General features: G+C 44.9%; 1 protein-coding gene across 2 annotated transcripts in view; it reads left to right on the top strand.

Moving 5' to 3' along the window:
* Positions 1-381: 381 nt before the first annotated feature.
* Positions 382-11,424, top strand: part of NMT2 (N-myristoyltransferase 2) — a 57,013-nt gene continuing 45,970 nt past the window's right edge. Inside the window, exon 1 of one of the 2 annotated variants that reach the window (XM_074945987.1) lies at positions 382-676. In XM_074945987.1, the coding sequence (XP_074802088.1) occupies positions 507-676 (170 nt within the window). In that variant the 5' untranslated portion in view covers positions 382-506. The remainder of the gene's footprint in view (positions 677-11,424) is intronic. The other variant, XM_074945986.1, reaches the window with a different exon arrangement.

The following is an 11,424-nucleotide window of genomic DNA, read 5'->3' as shown; positions in this document are numbered from 1 at the left end:
AGAACACTGCTCCCCTGCCTGAGTTTGCTGCAGGACTGAGGCCCAGCTACCACTGACCCTCAGGCTGGTACATTTCAAACAGTCAGAGCAGCCAGGTGCAGTATGCAGCCCCTTCCATGCAAGGGGGGCAGGTAGAGCCAGGCCAAGTGGCCAACCTCAAGATCCCGATTCCCGGCTCTCCCAGCAGTTTGGAGGTGTTCGGTGCTGCCAGCTCAGGTCAGTCTGAATTCCAGCTCCAGCCTGAGGTTTGGCTGCCATCCGCCCCCAACTGGCCGGGGCCTGCGTCCAGCTCAGGCCCCCCTCTGAGGGCTGCTGTGGGGCTGAGCCGGGTGAATCAGTTATTTAGGAAGTGGCACCAGCGGTGTGGGCTCCATGAGTCAGCAGGGCTCGTGCGGCCGTTACCTGCCGGCCAGGGAAGCTGGGGTGGCAGCCGGGCTGGGGGCTCCCGCTCCCCGAGCAGGGGGAGGACAGCAGCTAGAGGGAGCTCCTCCGGGCCGCCTCTGCCTATGCGCCCCGGTTCCTTTCATAGGCTTCCAGTCCCTCCTCCCCGCCCTCCTTCCCCCGTGATGGCGGAGGACAGCGAGTCTGCGGCCAGCCAGCAGAGCCTGGAGCTGGATGACCAGGACACCTGCGGCATCGACGGCGACAATGAGGAGGAGGCCGAGCACGCCAAGGGGTAGGCGGCAGCGCTCGCGGCTGAGCCGGCGCGCCCGGCCCCGGCTGTAGCACGGCCGCGGGCGCGGGGGCGAGGAAAAGCGCTGGGCTCCCTCCGGCCCGGCCCCTTGCTGCAGCGGGGCCCGGGGCCGCTCTGGCGGGGCGGGGAAGGCAGCGCGGGGCCAGGCTGAGCGGCAGGGGCGGCGGCCCAGGTGCGGAGAGGGGCCCTACGGCTGGCGGGGCTGGAGCAGCGCGGGATCGCCGTAGCTGTTGTGCCGGGCGCTGGGAGGCGGGAGGCAGCCGTTCGCCCCACGCCTCCTGGGAGCCTGAAGCGGGGCCTTCCTGCAGGGGGCGGCGGCGTGGGGCGGGGAGCTGTCAGCGGGCAGGTTCCGCGCTGCGGGGCCTCCAGGGAGGTGACAGGAATCGGTGCCTAGCCCCCCTCTGCTGCCCTGCTGGGTGATGCTTGCTACCGCGCCAGCGTGTGAGCCTGGCTGTGGGAGCGCCCCCACCCGCAGCTTCCTCTGGGGCCGGGCCGGTCTTCTGCGGGCATCGCGTCCGGCCGGCTGAGACCCTTGGCGGGGGGTTGGCTCTGTTCCTGTCCCAGCCCTCAGTGGAGGCACGAAGGGCTTGTGCTTGGAGATCAATCACCCTGTTTGTAGCTGGCGGCAGCGTCTCCTGAGTTAGGTGAGCTGCAGCTTTTTGTGTGTATGTAAGCCCCGACTCACCCAGCGCGGTGAGATGCCCTTGTTTCCAGCAAGAGGAGGCCTTGAGTAGAGGGTGTAGCCAGCAGCATGTCTGTGAAGAAGCATTGTCCCTAGGATAACTCTCGGGGGAAGGAGGTCACATATTGGCAAATCCGTACTTACACGCGACCCCCCATTAAAAATCAGCCTGATACCACAGACATTTCCCCATATATACAAGAGCCCTGTGAGAGAAACAGAGTGGTAAAAGGTGGCATTTTATTGCCTTCCTGCTTAGGAAGGAATGGGATAGCATCTATTGTGTTTTTATTTACCATGATTTTTCTACTTGGGACCTCTCCAAACCTGTTCTAATTCACTATATTTCTGTGGAGTTAAAAGATGCCCCTCTATTTTACCCTAAGTCTTTTTGTTTATAGCTTTCAAACGAATGGCAAATATACAGATCTCCTGAAAGATCAGGATAGACTCTATGGAGAAAATAGGAAGATATTTTAAGGACTCTTGAATTATCCACCTCAGTCTTGTCATTCATTAAATGAAAATATTCCTCCTTCTCAACACCACCTACTGTCCAAAAAGAAACGTGTATAAATCTACTTGTAATTGGAGTAGGGCATGAGTGTCTCAAGTCATTAATACAGCAAGTATATTTTAGTAGTAGTCCCTTCTCCTTATTATTCTTAATCACTTTCTAAAAACTCATTTTACTGTAGATTAAACTTTGTCTCCTGTTTCTGGATGAGAAACAGGACAGTCTGTCCACTTATATACAGCCCTGATCTTGCAAAGGGATCCAAATGTCTGACCCCCTTACACATGCTCAGAGTCCCATTGATTTCAGTGGGTCTGAGTGTGGACATAAAGGACCACTTGTGGATCTCGCTGCTGGATTGAGGCACTGGGGGGAAACAATGTTTTAAGAGTCAATTACATTCAAATTTATATTCTTATCTTTAGGGTTACAAATATGTTAGCAAAGGGAAAATACTGTCGCAACTAGGAGTGGCCATGGTGACCTAAAATAGAAATAGGTTAGCTTATAAACAACTATATAAATATCTTCTTAGTCATTAATTTCTTATTCATTAGGGAGACTTATTCACTTCCATAGGTGATTATGTTTGAGAATGTATGCTGTTTATTGTCTGCTGTCCCCCGGGACTTGCTTGGCAACAAACTGCTCTGTACCTTAAGTGTGATGTAAAAAGTCTTTAATTTAAGATTTAGAAAGACTGACTCCAGTTTTTCTTGTACTGCAACTTCCTCAGCATATTCATGCCTTGCATACTAAAATAGCTGTGTCGAAAATAATTATAGTAATATAAATTTGGAATATTTAAAAAAGGAAGAAATTGTGCTGTGCTAACTTGGAGCTTTAATTTTGTTTGTTTGAAAGAAAATTCCAGCATTTCTTAATTTCTAAATACATTAAATTAATACCACTGAAAATACAGTATGATTTTACATTATTGTCACCAATGGGTCACACTGACATTCCAGGCCAGTTCAATAGCCTGCTAATGGTTGTCTAGAATTTATGCTTGGTAACTTAAGTGTTTGAAGTCCAATTTCTCTTCTTTTCTTCTGTTTTTATTACTTTTCCTTGATTGGTCTATTTCTGCCTTATAATAGAAGTCCAGCCTTCCAAGCCATTGAACTAGGCTTCTTCATAGGCATAGCGAGTGCAAGAAGCGGTGTTTAAGAAGGAGCAAGGGTACAATTACGCATCCCTACATGGTGATACATAACTTGCAGCAATACTTGCAAAGCAAGGTGACTGCAGTCTTTAAATGAGAAGTAATATGGTCATGGGCTATACACAATTCTTTTTGCAATCTGTTAAGTATTATGATGAGTTCTCCACAGAAGCCAGTTTTTATGGGTGAGCAATAAATGAAAAAAAGGATACTTTCAGATACTATAAAGTTTAACAAAATGAGTGGCTAGATCACTCCAGTAAATCCAGATCACTCCAGACAAACAAATGATGGGTGGTGTTAGTTTCATAGGACTTGTAATATACAAAGTCAGGTATGAAATTCTGAGTTACTGCTGTGTTTTATCATCTTTTCTTGGCACAGTATCTGCTATTAATTGGAAGTTTTGTGTAAGGTTGGCCCTTTTTGTCAGTTGAGGTACTCAATCAAAAATTCCAACAGTTATTATATTGAAAAGCCATGTCAGAAACTAGTAACTGAAAACCCATGCTGTTGCATGGATGTAATTTGTAAAGTCATGTATGTAAAACAATCTGAAAATGACTCAGAACTTAAAAATTGGAGAGTAACAAACAGTGATTTCCAGTGATAATTAAACCTGGTGATATTCTAAATGGAGCTGTCAACCATGCTTGTAGCTGTTTCCTTTGCCTCACTGATTCAACAGACATTCTGTGCTTCAGAGCAATGTTCTGGGTTGTTGTGTGGGTGGTTGTGTTGATTTGTGTATGGATTGTGTTGTGCTGGGAGATTTATGTGAGTGGTGAATGACACGTGAGGCACTACATGCATTTGGGGTTTTTGTATGTGCTGGTTGTACTGTTGTGTGGGTGGTTTTGAAGAATTGCGGCAGTTGGGCCATCTGGGCAATGTCACTCATACAACAAATGACACTCTTGCATGCAAATTAGCTGTAGAGTAAGGGTGATAGTTGGTTGAGTTACCTCTGATATCACAAAGGTCTAGGATTCCTGGCATGGCATAGATACATGTCTTACTGTCACATGGATGTAATTTGTAAAGTCAAAATGGCAGAGAACTTAAAAATTGGACAGTAACATATCATGAATCCCACTAATTGAACCTGGTGATTTTCTGAACAAAAAGAGCTAATAGCCATGCTTGTAGCTGTTTCCATTGCATCACACTGACTCTACAGAATGTATAGGATTCAGAATGACAATCCTGGAATATTATTAAGTAGATTACAGCAAAACATAACAACATTTTAGCATTCTGCTCCAGAACTGAAAAATTCAACATCCCCGTACAAATTCCCTCCTCTGCTCCCATTGTGATGTTTTTGCTTTTGATGTTACTTTAAAATTTTCTTTGAGATTTCAGATTAGTTCCTATTGCACAGATATGCCATGGAGTATTTACAGGCTAACTTGGTGCTTTAAAATATGGTCATGGCAAGTGTCTTGCTAAGGTTGGAATAGTTTGCATTAGTGGTACTGAATATTTAATTTTATTCTGTCTCAGGCTTTACTTTTCTTATAGGGAGAGGTATTGTTTATCGTGTGTCAGTCTTTGGTGTGAATACTATGTAAATTAAATCACTTCTTCAAACTGTAGCTTGACATTTAAAATTGGGTCATACACTGTTGACCATAAATAGTGCTGTGACATAGTGATGGTGGATTGTGTGTGTGTGTGTGCATGTGTGTGTGTGTTTAATGTGCTGTGGACAGCAGACGACAGGATAAGTATTCAATAGAAAATAATACAGAACTCTCTAGGATGTGAGTGTCTGTGCCCTACACATCTGGTCCCATTTTCAGGATGCAAGATCATGTATGTTTTGTGATTCTCATGTGCTAGTCTCCTTTTTCTCCCTCATCTCTGAAATTTGTTCCTGTTAAGTTTGCTGTCTGCTACACTCTGTTCCACTTCATAGGAAAAGACTGTTTCCAAAACGGCTCCATTAGTAAATGTACTTTAAAATAGGATTAAATAAATTAACTCAGTGTTTTTAAATACAGTTTACTTGACCCCGCCCCCGCATTTCCCTTTCTCTGTAGGGTCTTTCAGTCAATTCTCAATGGCTCTTTGCATAGGAATTCTGTGATAGAAAGGGCACAGAGAATTTTCAATAGACAGCTTCAGAAAGATTGTAAACATCAATATGAAATGCTTGTATGAGTTTTTTTAAAAACACTGTAATAGAACACTAAGATATAGCATTGTTGAATGGCAGCTTTATAAACATGTTTTTGTCTAAGAATTTTTTCAAAATTGTTTTTAAAGAAATGTGTAACTGTTTTAGTCCAGAACTTGGCATACAAAGTCTGAGTCCTGAAGTACATTCTTAAAAAGAGATTTGTAGAGCAAAGGGACAGAAGAAACACATTAGTTTAACATTCTGAATGTTGGCATGCTGAAAGTATGGCACTTTTGGTTTATTACTAAACTATAATTCTTGAAGAAAGCAGTGTGTTTCCAAAAATTAGCCCAGAAATGTTCACCTAGCTACTGTTGTGTTAACAGTGAACTTCAAAGGACGTTATCAAGGCTTTCTGGTTCAAAATATTTTCTCTCTTGATATAGTTATGATCTAATAGGAGAGGGGAAACGTCCAGAATCTTAATATTGATTTTTTTAAAATATAGAAACTCTGAGCCAAATATAGCCCTCGTGTAAATATTATAACTCCTGAGTTCCATGAAATCAAACCCATTTACATCAGATCTGAATTTGGTCTTATATCGCAGAAACCATTTAAAAAAATCTTTGTGGTCCCCTGAAAAAATGCTTTTGTACACTGTTATTGACAGATGCAGAGCCAAAAACCACTGTTCGGAAGAGCTGTGCAGGTAAAGAGCTTGGCAGCCAAAATGACCTTAAACACCTGAAAGATGGGCTTGTTTCTGAAGTTCAGAATTTTTTTACTTAGATTTATGGGTAGTGGCAACTTTTAATAGAGATGTTGGTGTTTGAAAAAGCTGGTTTTGTTCAAGGAATACTGGGTATTCAGCAATACAGTTTAAAATAACACTCAATGATGTGCTTTGGGAAAGATGTTAAGATCCGTTCAAACACAAAAGGAAAAACAGCAACTGCTGCACTGGGGATAATATATAATACTTTGCACTTCTTTAGCCTCTTCCATCTGAGAATCTGAAAGCTTTGCACAGATTTTAATGAATTAATCTTCTCAACAGCCATATAGGGAAAGTAAATCTGTTTCTGAGAGGATGGAACAGAAGCTCAGAGAGGCTAAGACCCACCCTTATAAAAATGTGAGTGCACTTTTTCACACTCATGTAAAACAGCAGATGTGCGTCCACAAGTAGAAAGGAATGTGTGGGTGGAATTACAGATTTACGTGCATAACTGTTGTAGACATTTGTAAAAATGTAGGCCTAAATAACTTGCCCAAGGTCATACACATAGTCTGTTTCTGTGGCAAAGTTAGTGTATCTTGAGGCAGAGCCAGGTCTCTTGACTCTGCTTTTACTTTAAGTAAGGCCTGGTCTACACAGTTTTTGTAGCAGTATAAATATTTTGGTTAGGGATACCATTTTTTTTTTTAACTGATATGCCAGTACAACCCACTATGTGGATGTAGTTAATGGTGTCTTATACCAGAATTGCTATTTCCCCTTCCCCTTTATATCTGTATAGCTGTGTCCACACAGTTGTACTTCTTTAACTATGCAGGTACAGTATGGAGGGGCAACCAGGTCAAATTTCACTGCTGTTGTGACTGTGTACCTGGAGCAGTGCTCTGGCAGCAGGACCCCTGTTTAAAAGTGGTCAGGGCCATGGCTGCCTGTCTCTGTAGCCTATGGAACCATAAGCAAGTGCAAAAACCTTGGGAGGGGGGGATTTACCCCCTGCAACTCCTCCTAATTGGTGTCTCAGTTGAATGGGTGCAGAATCAAGCCCTACGAGACTACAAAAACTGGATAGTTAAACATGGTGTGTAAATGACCAATTGTTCAGGTACAAATATGTTGTGTGTGTAGCATGCCCTTTGAACGTCTACCTTATAGGATATTCTTCCTTCTTATGCCCACATGCAGCTACTACAATCTGAATGTGATTTATGTGCTGGACTAGTGAAGGAAAGTCTAATATTCTCCCCACCGCCAACCCCAGCTGTAAAACTCCTATAGTCCTTTCAGTTCAGTAGTTTTGAAGAGAGTTAGAAATATTGAAGGTTGGGGCTTGTCTGTTATTGCTTTTGCCCTCAGCTCTGCACAGTCACTGTTTCTAACTTGACTCCATAGTCAATAAAAGTCGCTGACCACTGCTGAATCTTTCTGCCGCAAACATGCCTAAAGAAAAGTGAAGTGAAGGGCAAACATGCCTAAAGAAAAGTGAAGTGAAGGACAAACAGATCTGTCTTTTAAAATGTTTCATATTCTGTGAAATGTAACAGTAATGAAAGGCCGATTTAAGCAGCTGACTCTACAGAGCATCTCTGCTTCTGAACATTCCTGTTGAGTGGACACCCTGTCAAAGAGAGAAAAATATTTCTTTTGGACCAAGCATTGTGAACATTTTAAAATTGAAGGTTGTGAACCAAAACTGGGATTTGAGTAGAGGCATACTTTAGAAATGGTAGGGAGAGGGATTATTCAAACAAAATGTGTTAGCACTTTTAATGTTGCTGATCTGCTTTATTTTCCCCTCAGCTGAAATCATAAACAAAATCAGAAGTAGTTTTAAAAAGATGGGTCTGAACACCACCAAAAAGTATTGTTCTCAGCTGTCTAACTTTTCATATAGAGTCACACATGTTTAAGAAGAAAAAAAGCAACCCTCTCCTGGCCAAAAACCAAATTGAGTATCCTGGTATAAACATGATTTCACAGGGAGAACATTAGTTAGACTTGACAAAGCACCATTCTTTCCCATCGTTACCAAAGTGACATTTTTGAAGTGTAGTAATTTCATTATTTAACTAAACCAAATAAAACATTGACCCTTTAACAATCTTAATGAGCAAAATTCCACCGTGGTGTAAGTCAGAGTAGCTCCCATTGAAAAGTATGTGAGTTGCACCCACTTATCCCAGAGCTGAATTGGGATAAGTGGGCCCAGTGGAAGTGCATGTTAGAAGAACAGTGTTTGTAGTCCCACGTACCAGAGCTATATTCAGGGGTAATGCCACTTTTGCAGTTCAGCTTAGGGATCAACTAGCATCATTCTTCTGTCATCAGTAAGGTGCTGAGGGGAAAATCAAAGTTTAGTGGAAAAGATCAAACCAACAGAAACATTAGATTTAGTTGAGTGTGTTTATTAACATAAACAATATAGAAAATGACTTAATTTTGTTTAAAACTGTAAGGCACTCAAATGTTTTGCTTTTGCCATAGTTTGTGAAGTCCTTGAAAACTTAGGTCTGCTTGCACACATTTCAACTGACTCATAGCTATAACCTCTATGTGGACCTTTAGGACTGTTCTTTTATTATAGCGTACATGTACCAACAAGTTAGCACCCAGGCATACTAAGTAATTTTAAGTGTGATTCTTTTAAACAAGTATATCTTTTAACTGTCTAGGCTGGTGCAGGTTATAAACATGATTCCAGAACTAAAAATTCTTTCTGTGCCTCACTTATGCAGCTCAAATTCCTGTTTCTTCTTTGAGTAGATGCAGCCGTGTATTACACGTAGGTGTGTGTATGGCTCGGGCACTGGACATGGTGAATTTTGCCAAGGAGTACCCATAGAGGGGCAGCATTTGCACCTTGTGGCCACAGCCCCTCCCCTGGTTATATGACGCGGTGGCGCTGTCCTGACCCTCCTCAGTTCCTTCTTTTCACCTGTAGCAGGAGTCAGAACTCTGTGTGGTCTTAACTTCATAACTTCTCACTATTTTAGTGTCTTCTAGTTGTATATAGTTAGTAGTACCATTAGTGTTATGTTAGTGTTAGTTGCACTTTAGTTAAGTATTTCCCTGTGAAGCCCTCACTGGGATTTATACATTGTATGTCCTGTGCGGGAGCGACCCCTAGCGACGATCCCCACACACGGTGCTTGCTGTGCTTGGCGAGGGCCCACGTCAAGGAGTGGTTTGTGATCTGTAGATTGTTCATGAAACTGACTCAGGTGGCTAGGGACATTCACCTAAAGCAGCACCTGCTCAAATAGGCTATGTAGCCGGCTTCGGCACAAGGCCCTTGTTGGATCAGAGGTCACCCTCAGGTTCTGGGGGTGGTGCCGCTTTGCACTCTGGAGCAGGTGCCTCTCCAAAGAGATGGAGGAGCTGTTCCCTGTTGAGTGCGCTGAGGAAAAGGTTGCATAAGACCAATTGAGACCACTCCAGGTCTTGTGGGGTCTCTTCCAACTCCCCCAGGAAGAGCGTGAACCGGCACGAGGCTAGTGCCAGTTCTCAGGATGTGCCTAGTATTCAGTAGGGAGGTAGAGACCCTGCACCATCTACTCTGGTTCTGGCTCTGGGGGTCCATTGGGTCTGGTACTGACAAGGGTGATGCTGACACCAACTCTTTCCACATTAGCAGCATACCAGGCAGCTACAGACTTCCTCTCCCTTGGTCCAGGACTTTGCCAAGTCTGCATTGTTTATAACCCAGTTGGCTGGGCAGGCTTCTAAACTCTTGGGTCTGCTGGCACTGCACCCCAATGTTCCCTTCCACAGCCTGTGGAAGAAGGACCGGTACCAGACTCGGTATCAGAAAACTCCTTGGCATCGGTGCATGTTACCATGGCGGCTCTCACCACTCTCCACTTGGGCACCATCATCTGCTTCGGTACTGCCACTGACTTGGGGGTTGACGCCACTTCTGGCACTGGTGTATTTGGTGCCAGCAGTAGTGCTTCCATCATCAGTCCTGGTCCCTGCCTCGTTCCGGGTGATGGACGAGTCAGACCAGTTACTTGCTCCCTTAAGACCGGATCCACCTTTGTGCCCGGAAACCTGAGGTGCCTCGGCATTGAGGTTGGGATCTTTCTCCTCCCATTCTTCATCACCTGACCCACTTCGGAGACCATTTATGGAGTACTATGGGCACTGGGATTGGCACTCATCTCACAGTTGGGAAGGGGTGACTACTGGCCACCAATGCCCTATCCTTACCCATGGTCTCTATGGAATCCATGGGACACTCCTGGATTGTGGAGGTCGTGCTTCTCAGCTTGCTCTAAGACAAGGTCGCCAGCCAGATCGGTGGTGGGAACTGTGGACCCACCGCAGATTCAGGCACCAGTGAGCCTTCCCTGTATGGAGCTGCCCCTTCCAGCTCCACCAGTCCTGGAATGAGAGCCCATTAACCACCTTCTCTTCGTCCCCAGGTGATTCAGTCTGGCTCTTCTTCTTCTCCAATACCAGAAGATTTCAAGGCCTATCAAGACCTTTTGCGGCAGACCTTTTGCAGCATTTGTCTGCTTCCCTGGGCATTCAGGCAGAATTCCTGCAGGAGGAAACCCATAAATTAGTGGATATCCTGCAGCCGTCTGCTCCTGGGAGAGTAGCTCTCCCTATCAACGATGTGCTCCTAGAGCTGCAAAGATCCTCTGGAGTACGCCATCTTTGGTTGAGAGCTTTTACTGCCATCCAGACCCAAATTCCCTAGTTGCAACTGCAGTGAACGATAAGGCCTGTCAGAGCAGGTTTAAGACCACTCCTAAGCACAAAGGATTCCAAAAGGATGGATTTAATGGTCGGGAAGATTTACACCTCCTCCTTCTCTGCAAATGCAGATTGGGAACCAGCAAGCATTCTTGTATGACTTTTTAAATTGGACAGCTATGTCTTAGTTTGTGGACCAGCTGCCCTGAAACCTCCAGAGAGGAACTTCGGGCATTTATCAATGAAGGCTGCTTAGTGGCCAAGATGTCACTGCAGTCCATGCTGGATATCACAGACATTTCGGCCCGAGTGATGGCTTCTGCAGTGACCATGAGAAGGGTGTCCTGGCTGCAGAATTCAGGCATTGCTTTCAGTGTGCAGCAGGCCATAGACGATTTACCCTTTGATGGCTGGGTGTTTTCAGACAAGACGGATGAGACCCTGGATTCCTTCAAGAATTCTAGGTCCACCCTATGTTCCTTGGGGGTGTATACACTGGCAGTGCAGAGGCGCCACTTCGTTGGCCAACAGCAGCAGCAACAATACCATCCATAACGCATCTTTGGGTAGCCTTTTCTTCCCTTGAGACAGTGGGATTACCCCAGACAAGGACATAGATCCTAGAGGAGGAGGCAGTCAGGTCTGGCCGGTCAACCTGCCCACAAGCACCGATTTTGACTCCTTGGTCCAGAGTGGTGGTCCGATCATCACTTCCTTGACCCATCTCTGATCAGCAACAGGTTCGCTGGCTTTTATGATGCTTGTGGCTTGATTACAACTGACACCTGGGTCCTAAACACT

The sequence above is a fragment of the Natator depressus genome, chromosome 2 (genome assembly GCF_965152275.1).
Source record: "Natator depressus isolate rNatDep1 chromosome 2, rNatDep2.hap1, whole genome shotgun sequence".
In the NCBI taxonomy this organism is placed as follows: domain Eukaryota; kingdom Metazoa; phylum Chordata; order Testudines; family Cheloniidae; genus Natator; species Natator depressus.
The sequence above is the reverse complement of the archived record's forward strand: the minus strand, read 5'-3'. Positions and strand labels throughout refer to the sequence as shown.